Below are 20026 nucleotides of genomic sequence, written 5' to 3' on the forward strand. Positions count from 1 at the left end.
AACAGCCAAGTCTTATAGGAGGTTCATGGCCAAAATAAATAAATAAAAAAAAGCTGCTGAAGGAATAAACTAAATCAGAATGTGTTTCTGTCACTCTTTTCTGGTACAATCCTGCCTTATGTACTTGGTATTGCAAATGAGGTTTGGGCTTGTTCCTGTATCACAAGCTTTTTTTTTTTTTTTTCATGGGAGAACGGTATAGCCAGAGCAACAGGTCACCTTCTGCACCTGGTGTTGCAGACACTGCTCTGAATTTCTAGCTGGGAATTCAGATTTTCTTAGTAGCCTCGAAAAAAATCCTCCTCCACCACCCCCAGTCAAAGCAGGAATATTGTTGTAGGTAGTTAATTAAAAATTGTGCAACGTTAATTATATAGTCTGGCTAGATTTGGGTTCCTGTAATACATAAAATAATAGTTTGAAGGAGAGAATTGGAGAGAGCAGCTATTTTTGTATTGGTAAAGAGAGCAGCGGTCTTTCTTTTTGAAAACAGCCAGGGGCTGGTTTGGCAGCAGAATCTTAACCCAGCAGCCGTCACGCTTTGCCATCTGCTCAGGCAAAGCACGCCTTAAACAAGGTTGACTCCTGAATAGAAACAGAGACAGTGTGTGATGTATACACACATCCAGTTCCCATCAATGACTGCAGGGTCCCAAACCTGCTCAGACCCACACCCATCAATGCCACTGGAAAACCAATAGCCTTAGTGCGTTTTTCTTCTCCTTCACTGGCCACTCTGGTCTCTGCCACTCTCTCCATGTACAGGAAGGCTGCCCTGGCTTTTGTCCGCTTCTCTTCTTGTTCACCAGTGCTTTCCTCCCTCCTTCCAAAACATGTGGAGGCAGTGGAGATTAACACCAAATGCATGCGAAGCCAACTGGCAGAAGGAAATCATCACAAGCTATGCATCCACACTGGGCTATGGGGTTTGATTTACAAAGCTGAAACTCTGAAAAGAGGTTTGGAAAGACACAATTCAAGAGAAAAATTCAAGCTGACCTCTTGCTACACTTAAGGTTGGGATCTGTGCTAAATGAAACATCCCTGCTACCTTCCACACAAAATACCGGTATTAATGGGACACTTATTTAGGAAATGTAGATAAAAAAACCTTATGAACCTCACTGAAAAATGAAACAAAACTAAACAAACCAAAAAATTCTGTCTTGGTGAAAAAAATTTGTGTTTTATTTTCCAACAGAAGCTGAGGAAATCATTATTCTCCCTGGCACTCTTTCCTGCTTGAAAAAGTGGGTGGGGAAGGAGAGAAGAAACTGGAGAAGAAAGAAAGAAAAAAAACCCTAAATTCATTATTGAAAAGTAGGAGGTTTTTTTTGTTACGGAAAAACTTGCAACATACTTTTGACACAGCCGAGTCCACCCATCCGGTGGAAGGGCTGCGTGCCTGCCTGGCGTAAATTAGGAGACAAGACCCAACTGCCATTCCCTGATGGAGGGACATGGTGATAGCACCCTAGCCAAGCTCTATGGTCCTCCAGCAGCCGCAGCACAAGGCAGAGAAGAGGAGAAAGAAGGAGGAGATGGCAGGCAATGGGAATGGACAAAGTCAATGCTAAGGATGGGAGACCAAAAGGAATAAACGCAGTGGACTTTCTGGTAAAATCTATCACTTTGTGTAAATGCAGACATCAGCATTTGACTCAAAGATATTTTTTTCCAAATTAAATCCAATGTCTTAAATTCCACATGAAGCAACTGGAAGAACAGAGGTGAGGTGCAGATGTTGGAGGATGCTTCGGTGAGCAGTGACAGTGACAGCTATGGTCTTTGTGTAGTTTTTCATGAATTTTCAAGAAATTGTCATGACAGCATCTACATGCACGGACAGCACAGATAGGAAATATTTTCAGATATTTTCATGAGTTGTGTGTGGTCTCTGGATAGATGAAAACAGAACAGGGCCAAACTTCACTGTCACCGTCTTAAATGCATGGGAGCTCCTCTGTGCAGAGCCTTCCTAGCTCCGCGGGTCAAAAGCTTCAGGAGGATCGGCTTTGAACGGAGCCACAAGGTCAGAGATCTTGTCCCATGCACACGTGCCCACACTTATGTCCTGATATTTCAGCTTTTCTAACCTGAATAGCTACTGACTCCTTTGGTTATCAGTACCTCAGTGGATTTCCAGATTCCAGTGTGCTCAATTCTATCCATGAGATTATATGGGGCAATTTATTATTTATATTTCTGGGACCTGGTAAATGAGGTTCTCTTCTTAAAGCCGTGGAGGCATAGCAGGTCTTCATCAGCATCTGAAAATGGGCACCTTCCAAAGCAGTAGTCACTAGTAGGAAATCAAGCATGGATGAGCTGCTGGGCTGCTGGCTCCTCTGATGCTTCTCTTTTTTTTTAATCTGTGTAGGCCTAGCTCTCTGCAATTATTTGAACACAATTATGGCAATCTCTGTGTACATAAACTGATACATGCAAATCCTTTTTCACAACCCACACCTGAGATTGCAGACTCTCCAGTGCAGTGCCTCTCCTCTCTACATGTTTGTATTTAACACAATAAGGCCAGGGTCACGGGGAGTTTCTAGACAGTACCGTGTGGAAGCCATAAAATACAATAGTTTATATATAAGAAAGGCTAGAAAGCTGTTGGTTCAGAGTTCCTGGAAAGCCTGGGATGGTGTACAGATGAGGTAATATCTAAAACATCTTCAAATACATTTCTAAAGCAAATGTTGCACAATTAAATTAAGGCTTCAGAGGGATAAAAAGTAGAGGCAGATTTGGTTTTCTGCTGAACAGGACAAGTGTGTCATATTTAATGATTCTCATAGAAAAATGTGGACTTCAAAATTAAAGCCATAGCCATGTTGTCAGTCTAACAAAGTATATTGGATTGAGACATACAGAGCTGTAGACTCTGTATGTCTGCATAAAACCTGAGGAGTTCTCACCATATCTTTCTAGTAGAGGTTTGTCTTTTTCTAGGCTTTCTCTTTCAATCTAAAATCTAAAATCTCTTTTGATTCTATGTATTTATGCAGTAATTGTATTTTTTCTCAGGGCAAAGACCAATGAGCACCAGACCTGTGCTGCAGATTGCTTCAGATGCCTCCTGCTGTCACTGCATGTAGCTCTGATCTTACTTGATACATATTCTCAAGCTGTGTTTCTTAATGAAACTGTCTTTAAAATAGCAGTCTGTGGATTTACAGAGCTACAAATTTTTTTGCAGTTGTGTATCTGACACAATTTTATATGTTGTTTAAAATTACTCCATTAAGCTTATATTCAGCTGTTCCAAATATACTTCTGTTCCCTGTAAAAGGTGTGCTCCCGCGGCATTTCCAGACACAGGCGTCCTTGGTTGGCTGACTTTCTGTACTTGCATGTGGAAATAATTGCTTGACACAAATATTATAGGAGTATTAAAAATTGCTTCTGCTTTCCTTGCTTGATTTACAGAAGGGGTCTGTTGAGTCTCTTAGTTGAGTGCTTTGGACGTATGCTTTTTAAAAAAGGACTAGAGGCTTCTTGAGGTCTTCCAGGGATTCTTGTCCCAATTCTCACAACCCACCTGCACAGGACTTCATTAAAACATCGAGAGGCTTTTCATGGTTTTCAGCTTGACTGTCCTCACTGACTTAGCAATTTTGGAAGTGAAACCCTTCATATGTCTCTAGATTCTGGGATGCCTTGAGCAAGAATTTTCACAGAGTGCCTGAAGTTCTCAAATGAATCAGATACAGTATAAATATCACTAAATAATGTCTAGTCAGTGTCTGGAAAAGTCTGAGTCATAGTGGTACCTTCATGTTCTTGTCAATCTCTTTTGAGTAGACAAGAACCCTTATTTCAATCTAAAAATTAAATAAAGATATTTTAATAGCTCAGTCCTATGGGTTTAGGGTGCAACTTACAGGCTACGGAACAGACTTAGAAAGCTGGAATCTCCCCAAACAAGGGGAAAACAAAGCATTGCAGCCAAATTTCATCTGTCTTCTGCACTTGAACTTGTAGACTTGAACACTGTGCTTATCTTTTGCATTTACACACACTGAAGAGCAAGTGGAAGGTCAGCTTAAGTATCCAGGCACTGCTTGTGTGGTTTGTACACAGCAGAATTGGGTTTGCGTACGTTGATCTGGTATGGCCTGTGTCCACAAATGGAAGTTTCAGGCCACTTCCACAGAATGTGTTAACCTCACATCACAAGATCATTCAGCTCTTCTCTGAGGAGCGCACATGCAAAATTAGGTAACATGTTGAATGTGAAGCTCAAAGTATTTAGCCCTATCTGACACTTAAAGCAATTAGGAGGTTTAGAGCAGAGTGTGTTTGATTTCTTCAATAAAGTCAACCAATGCATAGCAGTTACATCTGAAGCAAAAAGGAAGAGAAAGATACAGATGTTTACAGTTCTAGCACTAAAATTTCCAGCTTTATAAAAAAGCACTTCATCTCCTGTTTCTGAGTTTGTAGAATTAAAAAAGACACTTGCTTAAGGAAAAAAAAAAATCCCTTTTTAAGATTGCTTTTCCATTTTTACCTCTAGGAGGTACCAGTGATGGCAAGAAAAGTTGTTGAGGAAATAACAGCCCTGTCTCTTTTATATAGGAGGATTTCACATTTAGCTCCCCCAGGGACACAGGCATTGCTTGTATTTCTGCGTCTCTGGGAAAGAACAGATTTGTCTATTTTGTTTCAGTCTTACTTAGGTTAAGCATAGCTGTGTAAAAATCCCTAACCAAGTAAAACAAATCTTTTATGGTCTGTCTGATCTTCCAGCCTTTTTATTTCTGATGTTAAAACATTTTTATTTCTGATTTGCTGTGTACAAAAGCCAAAGTGACTGAAATTTCTATTCTGGATCAAGATCTGGCAGCTAATAAACTACAAAACTATGGGGGAAAACATAGTTCTGTATGCACAAGACATGAAAATGAATTGTTTAAGAAAAATATTTTTTCAGATGTTTAGGTTTTGCATATGAATTGTCCCACTCATACTGTCATAAATCATCTATGAATACTGTAAGTAATACAAATGTTTGCTAACAGCTTGTTTGATTTTCATCTTGCTTCGATTCCTTTGGCAAAATACCATTCTTGAGTGAGTAAAAGAATGATCAGATCTGCAGCCTTCAAGTGCATGGCTGCAACTGTGAGTCACCTCAGTACTTCCAGTACTGTCTTGAGATCTCTAATGACTGCAGATGGTCAGCACACCGTGTCACTCGGTAGAAGCCATGTTACGGGCCAGCCACGAGCCACGCCAGTGAGCACATCACCTGGAATGCTAGGTCAATGCTGACTCAGAGGGGAAAGGAGGAATTATCAAACCCATGGAAGGGTAAAGTGCTCTGTGAATTAGGACCTCTGTTTATGAAATGACTTCATAATGCTCCAAATTTCATCCTTTTTCTCACAGAGTGGTGGGATGGTTCCCTAACCTGAATTTGTGGAAATTAAATTAAAAAGGGGGATGAAATTGACTTGCAGATATCTAAAACTTCATATTTTTTTAAGATTTTGAAAATATATGTGTTAATGATCTGTAAAGCAACTGTGAGATTATATTTGTGTGTATACACATACATTCACACACACACATACATACACATGCAGATTTTGAAAATATACATGTGTGTGTATATGTGTATGCATACACACACAAATATAATCTCACAGTTGCTTTACAGATCATTAAAAGTCCTGTGACTGTGACCTTCTAAAATTACTGTCCTATTGGTCAGCTAAAATTGCTTTTGGAGTCTACCAATATGTCAAACCAGCCGTGAGATTCCAAATCGGTTTCTTTCAGATCTTCAAGTGACTTGGCACTTGAGAGGGCTGGTTGCAGTGCTAAGCATCCCGCTAGTCTGGAAATGGAGTGAAGCAGATGATGCCACCTGAAGCTCTCCTTCCCAACGCCTATGGAAAACTCTGCCTTCTGACTCAGGCTGTTGAATCGCACTTGGCAAGCCAGGCGTAGCGACCGACTGTATCTGAGCAGTGTGTTTTAGTACCAGTACCTGTTTTTCATGTGGATTTTGAAATGTTGAAAAGTCTGTTCTGTAGCTCATAAATCTTTAAGGCACTGACACAAGAAAAGAAGGGGAGAAAGACACCAGGAGGTGTCTAAGTCTGTGTTCCTTATGTCATTTTGTGAAGTCTTTTACACCTGTGAAAAATATCTGTAAAGAGACACTAAAGTAACCGGCTGCATTTTGTTTACTTGCTTTGCATGGGTGCAAATGATGAAATAAAATGCCAAGCAGTGGAGTATTCAGCATAATGATAGTACTGTTTTAGCTTGCTCTGCGTGGCTTGTTCTATTAATGTAGGTCTGTGGTCAGGAAGGAACGCAGTCTCACTTCACTAAAATCTGAAACTTGGTAAAGCATAATATGTGCAGGATTAATTTTGGTTTGACACCTGCCAGGCGAAGATCCTCACCAGCCAAAGGCATTCTTCTCAACCGAGCTCCATCTGTTGCACAAATCTTTGGTTCTGATATTTCTACTACTCGAGCCAAAGCAAAAAGAAAAGCCAACTTAGAGAAAAAAAATCTCTAAGAGGAATGAACAGTTTTATCAAGGCTAAATATAATGGCTTGTTGTCATACTTGGTTGAATTGCTGTAAGGGAAACATGTGTGATTAGTTGTGTTATATAAGAAAACAGTCCTTCATGCTGGCAGTGTGATTTCTGTTGTTGCATGAAAGGAGCATCAATAGCTAAAAATCAAAGCACATGATTTTATTGTTGAAACACTACAGCCTTTAGAAAGATTTCTTGGTAGGAAAGTTGCTAGTAAAAAATGTACTCAGTTATTGTACTCGGCAGATAAACAAGCCGAAGAGTCTGCCATGATTCCTGCACTTTGTGGAGCAATAGGATTAACACTTGCCTCAGCTATTTGAAAGACAGATCAGCTTTTTTGAAAGAAGCATTCAAAAAAATTTGTCAAAAGAAGTTATCTTCCAATTCCCCGAGGAAAGTGGCGTGATGAGTGTGTCACCTACTTGATGAAATAATGATTAATTGCTCCAGTTGTCTTTGTTTTGCACTTAGAGTGGGTGAATTACTCTGTCAGAGCTGCCCAGCCCACCCAGATAAACATTTGCCTCCTGTGAAACCATGAGAAGTCTATTGCAAATAAGAACGTGCTTTATGATCATCTTGACTTTGTACAACTATGTTCTGATTGTTAATTATTAGCATGGAGGAGAAACTTGACTGAGGGAAATGACATCTCTGTGTGCTTCAGACCAATAATTAATGGTTGAAAGCATCATGAATATTATCAGACTCCACTGAGTTTACTAAGAACTGCAGAGAATTCAAAGGTATATAGAATTCTACTGGCACACTTCAGAATTTGATTTTTTCAGCCTTATTTCTAGAGTTGAGTCTTGGTGTGACTGCTGGCATGTAAATCAGAGACTCCCATCTCTGTTCTCTCAGGCTATCATGTAGCTTTGTGCTGTCTAATGACTAATTGCACCTGGCTTCAAAAAAAAATGGTCATACATCTTCTTTCCATATAACTTTTCAAGTCATATTTGTTCATTTGGAAAAAAAAATCTCTGGCCAGGGTCTGAAAGCTCAGTGTCTGTATTTAAGCAGTTCTTCCAAATAATTCCTAAAAGCTCAGGTGTTCCTTAGAACCTCCCAAGTGAGTAGTTATTTCTTTTTTCCCTAGTATAATGCTGCATACTGAACTTGTTTGTGCATTTATACCAAAGGTATCCCTGTAAGAATGTCATTGTTGGCTGTGACTTCAGTGCTGATGCATACAGCTTGGTTACATATAACAATATGGAAATTCATAGGAAATATTAAGCAAATTTTGCTTACACTCCAGTGTCTGCAGCAGCATAAAATGCTGCTAAACATAAAAAAAAAAAAAAATATAAAACTACAGAACAATTAAGTCCAATCCTGTCTGTAACGCTTAGGTAATCCAGTCCTGCTGGAAAAGAGAGCAGATATATGTTGTGTTTGTGTTTTCTTTGCATAGATATTGTATTCCTCGCATGCATCTATGGTTGCTATTTTATTTATGAAATTAGTTATTTGATTTCAGGGTATGCAACAGCAGAGAAATAGTAGGCAGGGCTGTAAATCATTTTTTTGCATGGGAAACAATTACATCCATGCTATTAACTGCTGAAAATTCCTCCCTGCTCTTCCTAATAGAAGGCAAATGAACAAGTGAAACCCCAATCTCTTTCAGCTCCTTAAAATCAGGGATTGCTCCCTATGGCTTGAAAAGAGTGAAAACTTAAGACAGTGTGAAACCTGTAAGACAGATTTTGTAAAAGTTCAGGAAAACCGCGTAGCTACTAGAACTGAATAGAGGGAATAGAATTGAAAACTTTTGTCATGAAATCTGAATGTTTCAGATTTTAGCAGTCTGCTGTAACATCCACAGCTACTAGGCAGTCATTAGCAAGTGATAAAGAATATACTAATAAGCTCCTGGTATTGAGCCAAAATAGAAACATCTGTGTTCTTGAATTGCCTGTAGATTTACAAAATTTTATGCAGCCTTTTTTTCCTACTCTAACACTCAAAATGTATTTAATGTCCCAAAGCGCAATACTTTAGAGCTCACACAAGAGATTGCCAATGAGTGAAGACACATATACTTTTAAATTATATCTGTACTTTTAAATTATATCAGTAAAGCAGTGTCTGAGCAAACTTTCAGCAGGAAGGAGCTGAATTTGGTATCATGGGTGGATTCTGTTTTGTTTGTTGGAGACTGTTTAAAGTTGCCATAGATTTTACTATCTCACCATCATGGCCACAATTTATTTTGCAAGTGATGTCATATTATCAGATTCCAATTTATTTGAAATAAGACAGAGAATTTCCTGGTCTTAGAAAACCAGCATAATATAGAAGGATGCAGCCAGTCTTAAAAAGTTTTCGTATTTGCTTTCATTTTAATCAGTGCCTTGCACAATTTAATTACAAGACATGGAAATGTAAATTACCGGAATAGAAGTACACTTAAGAGTAAGTGTTTTACGATCACTAATGACAGAGGTTGGTTTTATTCATACACATTCTGTATATTAATGACTATTTGCATTCATCAGATCAGAAATTATAAAGATACAGAAACTTTACAGTCCTACATTTATGAAGCATAACTGCAGCATATACTCAGATGAACATAAAATTATCTATCAAATTTGTTTTCCTGTAATGTAGTCAGTTAAAAAAAAATGTGCTGCTTTCTAAACTCTCAGTTTAGGTATTTTTCTTTTAATATGCTTATGGTGCAGTCTCCATTTTGTAGTTCATTCTGAATATTTAACTGACTGAGATTTTTATTTCGATTACATTAGAGAAGATACTATTTGTTCTGGATTTATACAGGTATTCTTGGGAAGGTAACTGGGCCTGTTGTTCCTACAAAGGTGCAAGTTTTCTGTCACTGGAATGCTGTGTCAGTGCAGAGTCAGCTCTGTGGGAGGAAGAAAGGGGTGTTCACTGCATGCTTGGCAGCTGTCATTAAATGGTGTCCTCTGATAGCCTCACATGGGATGAAAGAGCTGGGCATCTCTTTGGTAGAAGCCAAAAAAGGAGAAGACCAACACAGGTAAGGGGAACAGCTACCACAGTATTCCACCTTATGGCTACCCGTGTAACGTCCCACTCACATTCAGCAGGGAGACAGAGAAAGAGCTGCATGTGTCCTAAAAGCAGAAGAAGGCTATACCTCTTCTCCAAGTTATTTTAATCTCACTCTATTGGCTTTGTATGTGGAAAGGAATAACAGAATCAGCCATCTTGCTTCAAATAGTACAGGATTTGCTTAATATTTTTCTTGCTCCTTGAAACCCATTGACACGAGGAGTCAAACCTTAGTGGGTTTGAATGCACTTTGGACTGTGTGATCCATGCTGCTTGCAGACGTATAGAAAAGATATATATATATATGGTGATATATATAGGAGAGAAATATTTTCCCAAGTTCCCTGAAGTGTGATTTTTTTGAGCAGTTGCAAAACACTAATGTTCCCTTTCCAGCCTTTGAATCAGTCCAGTGTTTAATTAGCAACAACAACAAGAAAAAAACCAACACTTCATTATATAGTATGGATTGGTTATTGGATAGTCTCTTCCAGTTTTTTCACTGCTCAATGGTTTGAGCTTATTTCTTGTGTTTAAGCAGGTTCTGAATCAGACCCTTCTAAAGTTCACAGTGATGAAATAACCTTATAATCCTTCATGATCATTTTTAACTTGCACAGGAGGGAGTAAGTGCTGCATTCTCTGTGTAGGCCTGCCAAGTGTCGTATGTCTAATGTGGTACTTTCCCATCTGGCACTTCAGTCATTCATTGCCGCAGGTTGGCTTAGAGCTCATGAATTTGAATGTGCTGTAGGAAGAGGGAAGCATTTGCCTGCCGTTCAGCCTGTTAGAACAGGGTTGGGAGAGAACATCTGAACAAGAAAGCAGAAGAGCACTCATAGAAATGGAGGCCCACTGTCATCTCCTATCCGCTTTTTTAACAAACTGAGCCATGTTACCCCGTGCAGTTTTCCAGCACCTTCTGTTTATTTTGCCCTTCTCACCAGGACCTCCATGATGATTTGCTCTTTGACTTCAATGATCTACTGTATCAACCGGATTCCTTCAAGACTCTTACTCTCTGCTTTCCCTTTCATCCAACATCTCTAATGGCTTACGGGGGGCTGCAGCCCTCACAAGTCTCTGATCCCTCCATTAGTGGGATCATTACATACTTACCTTCCAATTCAGGTTCCACAGCCCCAGCTTGTCCCAACCTGATCCAGCAAGTGGTGTTCTGCTTCATGACCCACTTCGACCATTGTGCTCAGGCCAAGGGGATTTCACTTTAAAGCAAATAAACCTGCAATATATGTGCAAGTTGTTTGCTATTGTGACATTCAGTTCTTAGATTATTTCTGGAACATAACACAGCTGCCAAAACACACAGCATACAGTGTGGCAATCATGATCATGCCTGTTCAGCACCCACTGCTGGGTCTATGGTTCAGACTAGTGGAACAAGTGCACTGTACAGGGAAGGAGAACCTAGCATTAGATTCCTATATAGGTTTCCCTTTAGCTGAAGAGCCCTTAATGTCTCTGGCTGCTGACACATTGGCCATGATGGTTCTGTGGAGCTCCATAGTCCCTTTTAGCATAATTTCCTATAGCAACCGATGTGCTCCTCTGCTGTGGGCCATTGTGCATATGCATGTACCTCTAGTAGCATCTGAACCTGTTGACCAGCTTCAAGGAGCCCACCTAGTTGCTGTTATAGAAAGGAACACTTTCATGAGCATGAGTGTCTCAAAAATCAGTAGGCAGCTGGAGGAGGGAGGTCCTGAGACATGAGTCAGCTGAAGGACTCGCACTTGGGGGAAACAAGGCTTGTTTGGTTTGCTGCTTGTGGAGCTGCTTGATCTAAGTTTAGAACTTCTCAGGGAAGAACTGTACTCCAGATGCCAGGAAAGACCATTAAAGAGGACTCTGAAATGCTTGCTTTGAACTGTTCAGAAATTAAGAGCAGGATCTGGTAAGAGGATCAAGTGAAAAACAGTTAATGACTTGAGTTCAGATCACTGAAGGACTCTACGCTAATCAGTAGGAGATGTTAAGTCCATATGCACGCCTAAGAAGTTACTCCTTTTTGTAGTCCCATTCCAGCTGTGCAGGGGCTGAAGCCCAGACTTACCTACCTGTTTATGATGTAGTTATATAAAAATCACAGTATTTGCTCTGCATTGTTTCTGCCAAGGTCTCTTGCATTGATTTGCCCCTTCTTAGCATACTCATTCTTCATAGGAGAGTTTTCTTTCCAATAGGCTTCATTCTGGGACATCTTTATTAATCTTTCTGGTGTGATCAGGAAAAAGTGATAAGGAACATGACTGTGTGCCTCAGCATTGGGATGTGCAGCTCAGAGAGACCCGGTCCCACCTCTCCTTCCAGGGCTGCTTCTATCTTCTTATCCGATGAGTGAATACGTTGCTGCTTTAAAGTATAAAATGCAGAGGCAGCACTGGAAGCAGAAAGCCGTCCTCAGAACATCTTTTACCAAGAGATGGATTAGGTAGGTAAGAGGTGGGCCATTGTATCCCTGTCTCCCCAACTGTCTTCTGTCTCCCCAACTGTCTTCTGAACTGCCTGCGAAGTTGTCCTTGCAGGATTAGTCACCAGCTGATTGGGACTTTTGAAAGGTCAAGTGTCTTTTACACAGCTAAGAGCAAAACCCAAAAAGTTGGTTTTGTGTTACATTGTGTAAAAATGTATTGACTGCATAAGGGAGAAGGCTCCCTGAAACTCCAACAGATACTTCTGATCGTGTGCAGAAAAGTCATACACGGAGAAGGATCCTTCAGACAAAACCGTAAGGTGCTTTGGGCTGCCAGCAGTTCTGAGGAATCAGTTGGGTACTTTGCAGATCACCCAAGAATACTTTAGCACTTTTCACTGCTCTGTTGTTTGTTGGAGCCAAACAGGCTTGCTCGCTCCTCACTCAGTCCCAGCAGCATAGAGAGTGGGACATCAGTTCCTCAATGTTGATAAAGATTTTCCCATGGTGCAAGACAGCCTAAGAGATGATCTCAGCTTTTTTCATCACCTACAGATCGTGATGAGAAAGCAAAGGCAAAGAAAGGCAAAAAAACCCCTCTTTGAGTCATTCAAAGCCCATTTTCACCAGACTTTGTGTTACATCCTCCCACATATGCCAAGCAGGATAGAACTGGGGGGTGGGGGAATTTTTCATCCCTCTGACTGTTGCAACATCTTCTTGGAGTCTTCTAAAGCTGGAGACGTCCTGAAGGAAAAGAAATGCAAAAGTGGTGACTGGCTGCCTTTGCCCCACATATTGCTTTGGTGTCTGGGTTACTCTGTTTTGTCTGGTACATATCTGTGGTACTGTCTATTTATATCCAGTTCTGTTTCCTGTCCACACTCACCAGCATTGCCGTATCTCCCTATGTGTGCAAAAGTCTGGAAGCACATATATACACAGGCCAGAAGTAGTCAACATCTCCTGTCTGATAGCTGGGACAGCTAGGATAAAGGCTTAGGGTGGATGAGCTTCCTTGACCAGTAAGAGCTGGAGACGAACAGAAGCATGTTTCCTTGTGCTGCAGTTTTGAAGAGAAGGAGCTGCAGCTCTTCCTCTGGGTTGGTTTCAGTTCCAAAACCAGGGTGGAGGGTGTCCTCCCCATCTCCAGTCTGGAGAAAGAGGATTTTTGTGGTCCCCAGTGCCACACAGGTGAGCTGGCTGGCAGCCCCAGGAGAGCAGCTCTGTGCTAGGCTGCCGTGCTCCCCAGCACAAACATGACTATAAAAATAGGCATCCTTAGTGCTTTTGCAATATGCTCAAAGCAGCTTGGATGCTGAGCACAGAAAACTGATTTCTCTTTTACCTGAAATGCCATTATGTTTATTAAATTATGAGTGACATTAATCCTAGAACATATCCAAATCTTTTTGTGAATTTGCATTTGTCACAACTAAAAGATCTCACTAAGTGTTTCTCTATATGTCTAAATAATGTTGCCTATCATACAATACTTGTCTCAGATTTTCCTCAGTGACTTTGTATCAGAGCTGAAAAAAAGCTATCACAGAAAATAAAATGGGACTAAAATAACAGTCCTTTGTATTAAATCTAACATTTGGCTTCTGTCCCAGAATTTTCTGCATCCATATTAGACTCAGATGCTAGCCTAAGATGAAAAGATTTCCTGGATGGGTTTTATTCTTATTCTTATTAAAGGGCTGATAACAGGCTGAAGGCAAGATCCTTGTAGCAAAAAAATCTGCCTAATATCAAAAGCTGGGTGGACAAGCTGACATGTATTACTTTCGGCCTCCCTGCTTGATCACATTTCAGTATAATAAAATCATTCTGCTAATGAAGTATAAAAATTCCAGCATGAGAGCGAAAAGACTAGGCTGGCAGGGAGCGTTCCTTCAGGCACACTGCTTTTTGCATCTTAGTTGACCGTAAGCCAATGCAAGGGTTTAATATCAAAAAGTAGTGTTGGCAACAGCACAGTGTAGCTATATTTCTTTAAAATTTTAGCTATTCTCAAATATTTACATTCGTGAAAGACATTTCATCATCCTGACTAACCTATGGAGCTGGTATCACGTGTTATGCGACAGCCCCACCAGTATTGCTCAGCCTTCTTCAGGAGCCATCCCCTGTCCGGTCCCCGAATCAGCCACTTGACCGGGGTTCCTCTGGCAATCTGGAGACAGAAAGATCAAAGAGACATAAATACTCTTCAGAAAGCAATTTTCCCTTTACTCAAAGCAGCTTTGTATAGTACTTATGTATGATTTGGCTTAAATTGTACAAACGCTTGCAGGCTCTGGGTATTCTATGCAGAAACAATTACTTTCAATAAAATAAAGGAGTGGTGCTTTCAAGTGTTGCTGTTCTGCTGCAGTGGAGAGAGTGTGCATGATATTGGAGCTATAAATTAGATTTTGCAAAGCAGCTCTTCTGCAGGGAGGCTGCTGCTTCAGACTGACAGACTATAATTAGCATTTTCTTGAGGATATTTTTGCTTTGTTTTGACGCAGTATCTTCAGCAAGAAAAGCAGAACAGCAGTTGCAGGCTGCATTGACCTTTCATTTCCGCTTGTGATTGCAAAGGGTATTGAAGAGCAAATATGCATTATAGATATCATATACTGCTTTTCTAAATGCACCATTTTGAAGCAACTGGTATGTGGCTTGAATTTATAGGCAGAGAATCGTTTCACCAGCACTGGGTGTTTACAGCATCAACATCGACATCTAAGCTTGTACGCAGTGCTCCTTTTACAGTCAATGGAGAGAAATGCACACATTTAGAGTAGTGTTTAATCTGTTTATTTTAAACATCTTTTTTCCAGTAAGAAGGACTGTATTCTAGAAGAGCCTATTTCTCTCTGTAGCAATAATAAATCCTAGTATAATTAGTTCTGGAGGGGCTATCTGTAGTTAGGTGACATGGATTCCTTCCAACGTGTTTCTGAATAGCACTGTATTCTCTCTCTGCTATTAACACCGTTTGTATTAATGTTGAGGTTTTTTTAAAAAAAAAAAAATATTGATTACCACAGGGAATACACAAAGAGGTCACTTGTGTTTTTAAGAAATAATTAGTTCAGTTCTGAGAGATTTTTACCACTGGTAATTACAGCTACCTTAATGTTTCCTATGAAAGCTATTTCAGTAGTTGTTTTGATCCTGTCCTCCATAGACTCAGGTACCAGCTAAACATCTCGGATGAAGAGCACATTCCAGGATATGCTGAGTACTTGGGCAATACTAATGGACATAGGGCAGAAATCTCTGAGAGCACATGGGACTTCCTTACGCTCTCCTGAAAACAGCTTCAAGGAGGCCAGGTGAATGGGGCTGTAGCACATACATGCCTGGTTTTAGGAGTGTTGCTATCACCAGAATGTGGGATGAGGAAGCATAATTTGTACTGAGGACCAGTGTTGATGCTCTATTCATTTGGGTTCACCTGAACCATGCTTATGGGTTCATTCAAATAGAAGAAAGGCCCCCAAAGACGGTCTCCTCGAGACAAGATGACCATATATTACTGGGCAGAAAGGATAAATAGCATTTTAGAATGCAAAGGAATTTCCTGTGGACAGCCCTCATAAAAAAAACAGGTTGATAACCAGTAGCTAAGGAATCAATTATTTCTGAAGTGTATAAACAGGTCACAGAATAGGATTAATATGGTGTCATTGGTCCTACATTTGTCATTTGACACTATATCATAGTGGTACAAGCAGACTGATTTCTGAGAGTCATGGCTTCTGGAAGCACGTTCTTTGAAAACCTTTCATGTTCACTGCCCCCAGACCGATGCTCAATTACTTTTGGAAGTCTTGGCTTTGGAGTAGCATTCTGATATCTGGATTATTGATGCCCCAAAACCTCAAGGCTCCCAAGTATAATCCGCTGTGCATTAGTTTTCCTCTAATTAATCTTCTTGTTGACTATGTACTTAATTTTTCTAGGTGACTATGTATGCTGTTTTTATAATTAATTAATTCTTTCGCCTCGGCTTTACTTATTCACTTCTTTGTCAAGGTCTTACATTAATATTTGCAGCATTGCCTAGTGACACGTGTATGTGTTTTCTTTTTTTTTTTTTTACAGATATAACTGAAATTGCACCGTGTATTTTGAAGACTTCACCAACAGATCAGCAGCTGAACAAGCTTGCAAGGAGACTGGGACCTGAATGGGAGCATATAGTTCTGTGCTTGGGTTTGTCCCATAGTGATATCTATCGATGTAAAGTCAATCACCCTCACAACCTGCAGTCGCAGGTGGTAGCTGCATTTGTCCTGTGGAGACAGCGCTTGGGGAAAAAAGCAACAATCCAAAGTCTGCAAGCTGGTCTGATGGCAGAAGAAGTGGATCCTTCTGTGATACAGTACATGCTTGAGTGAAGCCTTGCTATTAATTGGGAGCTTTCAAGTACTTCATTAAATTAAATAAAGAGGATTCGCTGAAATGTATGCTGAAGATCTGACGCCTAAAAACATGGGATTGGGATCTTAAGCTTAAACATTACAGTTTTCTGTAGCATCTTGTGACTTGTAATTCTTTTCATGCCAGATTAGTTTTTAGCAGGCATTAAAAAATGGATCACTCTTTCCTGTTCGCTTTTGTACTATTCCAGTGGGGATATAGGGTGACGCTTAAAGTCCTTGCAAGCAGGAGGCCCTGCAGCGAGTTCAGCAAGGTTTCTGGTTTCATTGCAGGAGCAACACTTGGTTTAGCCTATTTTCTGAACTGTGTAGGAGCCTTTTTTACTGCTGTTCCGTGCTAGTTCCCTGATATCCCAGCAAGAAATGAGAATAATCACTGTTACTAATCTAACCATTTAACAACAGTTATTGCAGGTGGCTAATTTCACATTTATAAAAGTTTTAGTACATAGAGTTTCTTGCTGGGATAGATGGCTGCCACCTTAGTCTGCCTTTGAAACTATCCCTGTGTGGAAGTAACAGGAACTTAGTGTGCCTGTGAGGATTTCTCCCGCTGTTATTTAATGGGTGTAGGTTTCTGCAAGAAAACAGGCACTGTGCGCGTATGGCTTCTCTCAGCATAGCGTGAGTGGGGAGTTCTCAGGGAAGAGATGCAGCAGAAAAGTGACCAGAAGATAGATAGGAAGAGGCAAACAAAGCGACAAGAGTCCTGAAAAATGAGACAACTTCTAAGGTGTCCGTGTTTGTCTCTGCTAATAAATTAGGAGACAACCTGGTTCCTGCTGAGTCTTTGTACTGTGCTCTGGATCCTGGCAGCTGTGTGTCACAGAAGTTTTATGCTTAGGTCAAGTGTCCAAAGGCACCTTTCTCTGACCACCACATTGCCCAACAGGGCTTACAGGTCCTTTACGGTCAAGGTGAACTCCTCACTGCTCTGCTTCCACTTTCGGCCATGCACCAGGCTCACTTGCTTTCTACCAGCTTTTCTGCACCTACTGGGGGCAGCTTCAAGACTCCTCTCCCCAGTTCTTTGCCAGCTGTAATTGCACCAGCAGTGTTGATTAGATTTTATCCCAAAGAAGGGTGAAGCTTGCTTGGTCTTTTCTCCTCCTTCCTTCCCATCAAGGAGATTTTCTTCCTGGTGGAAGAAACCACTGAGTTTTTTGCTGACTGGGTGAGAGAGGATCGTTCCACAGGGTGTGTATCCAAAGGCAAGGATGTGCTCAACTGCTCTCTGAGGCCTGACCATAAGAAGCAGAATATATTTTCATTCTCCCTGAGCAGTTTGCTGTACAGTAAATGAGGAACAAAGTCTGGATGCGGAGTTCCCAAGTCTATTTATGAGCAAGTTGCAGTAGCCTGTTTCATCTACAAAGTCATTGCCAAGTAACTTCCCATCCTACAAGATCTGCTCCATATAATTTAACACCTAAATAGCTGTGTCAGAAGTCTTTATTGGGGCAAGAATGAACTTTACCACCTTTTTTTTTTTTTTTTTTTAATTCTTCCTGTACTCAGATTTTGGAAGACATCTGGGAAATTAGGGAAGGAAAAGAGATTTTAAGGAAATCCTGTCTGCCTTGACTTTCAGAAGCACAGAAATATCCTGGTAGGATTAGCTCCTGCTGGTCCCAAAGTGATCTGGTGATATTTTGGTTTTAATCTTCTGTATACAGTTCTGACCTTCAGTAAATTGTGATCCTGTTATACCTCACTCAGATCTTAACTAATCATATTCTATTATGGCTACTTGCAGAGTTTATCAACAAATTCCAAATAAACATTGTAAATCAAGTTAGGCCGTTGTATTATTTATTTTTCTGTTTCATGATGCTTTAATGCCAGCATATTCTTTGTCTTGGTTGAAAACCATCCTACAGCAGATGGTGGTATAATAGATTTATTAGGTCCTGTGAATGACAAAATAAGCTTGATTTTTGCAAAAGAGAGTGGTTGGCAAAAGGAGCGACCAGCACTAGACAACTACATCTGGTAAAACAGATAGATTGGGTGGTGGTCTCACATTTGTATCAACTAAGTGGTACCTGGGGTGAGTTGAAGACCTCACAGCCTGGTTTTACTTCAGATAAAAGAATGCAAAAGCATGTACTGAGCTCCCCACTGTGAAGGCATGGGGAATGACTGAGTCCCTCTTCCGATAACTCAAGCGGCCCTGCGAAGGGCCAGTCAACACAGCTAATTGACTTAGCCATGCCTCGCCAAGAGGTGCTGAAAGGTTTTCAGAAGATATAAAATTGATACCTGAAACCCCTTTTTGCTTTGTGGAAGAAAAAATGACCACCTTATCCGATGGATGGATCGATGGGCTTGGACCTCTCTTCCTCCACCAAGAAAAAATATCTTGGTAAGAATCGTGCACCTCTGACTCAGATGTTACTCCAGGAAAATAATTACTAACTCAAGTTTTTACTGTTATTTGCTTTGTTATCTAGTTGTTAACTGGTTATAAGTGTTTAAGTGCTAATGGAGCAGTGGATTTATATAGGCAATTCCAAAATTATTTTAATCTGTCACTTGAATTAAACTACTTACTGTCTCCAGCATTGCAAAATTGTTTCTCTGACCAGCTTTGCTGCAAGTAGCTGCCTTCCTTAACATTGTGAGTACCAGTCTCTAAGGAGACTCTCACAGGTAACTGGATTCTGACCTGCAACAAAACCATGTATAAGGACACACACACCATCCTTTAGTCATAAACTGTCAACTGAGTCTGAGATTTTTAATCTCCTGACTCGCCAGAAGGGTCTCCTTAGCCACCTGCCGGAATCTCACCTGTTTAACGTGATGCAGGTGTACAAACATTTGGCACGAGTGCAGCCCAGTGTGGGCATTGTGATGAGGACTCTGAAACGATTCAGCCAGTAAGAAGGGCAGGAGCATGGGCTGCATGTCAGGGAAGAGAGGCAAAACAACATCTCTGGCAGAAGTTTGAAGGAACAAAAAGCTGGAGATGGGGAGCAGGAGAAACTGAAAAAATGATTTAGAGGAAGAAGCTGACTTCTGGTGACATAAATGAAATTGCCTCATCTTGTTCTGATCCAGCACAGAACAAGCCTTAACACAGACCAGTCTCCATGGGAGTCATCCCCAGTTAACACAGCATGACCACAGTGCTCCTGGAACACAACGAGTCCAGGCAGTAAAGCGGTGTAATGGGCACACTCACAGGGGCCCTGCTGCCTTCTTATTTGGGTGAACTTTGCATCTGATGTTCTTCATTCGTAAGACCAATGTCAGGTTATCCATACATAATTTATTTAGAGTCTTTTAATGGTTAAGAAAATAGCCTGGAGTAGGTATGAAATGTCATGCCAAAGAAGCCTTCCTTACGAGTCGGGTATCCTTCTGTGTATTATTTACTATGAGCTGCTGGAATTCTGATGAATGAGTACCATATCGTATAATTTCTATGTTTAAATTGGTCTTTAGGTGGGCTGAATTCTTCATCCCAGCAGTGATACTGAAATTACAGGAGCCACAGCTAGACAAGGAATTTAAAACCTAGCCTCT

The 20026-nt window shown here is 40.6% G+C and overlaps 1 protein-coding gene across 1 annotated transcript in view; it reads left to right on the forward strand.

The window, feature by feature from the left end:
• CRADD (CASP2 and RIPK1 domain containing adaptor with death domain) overlaps positions 1-19006 on the forward strand; it is an 85059-nt gene extending 66053 nt beyond the window's left edge. The window contains exon 3 of the mRNA XM_054071498.1: positions 16158-19006. Coding sequence (XP_053927473.1) covers positions 16158-16453 — 296 coding nt within the window. The 3' untranslated portion in view covers positions 16454-19006. The remainder of the gene's footprint in view (positions 1-16157) is intronic.
• Positions 19007-20026: the final 1020 nt, after the last annotated feature.

The sequence above is a fragment of the Cuculus canorus genome, chromosome 1 (genome assembly GCF_017976375.1).
Source record: "Cuculus canorus isolate bCucCan1 chromosome 1, bCucCan1.pri, whole genome shotgun sequence".
Classification (NCBI taxonomy): domain Eukaryota; kingdom Metazoa; phylum Chordata; class Aves; order Cuculiformes; family Cuculidae; genus Cuculus; species Cuculus canorus.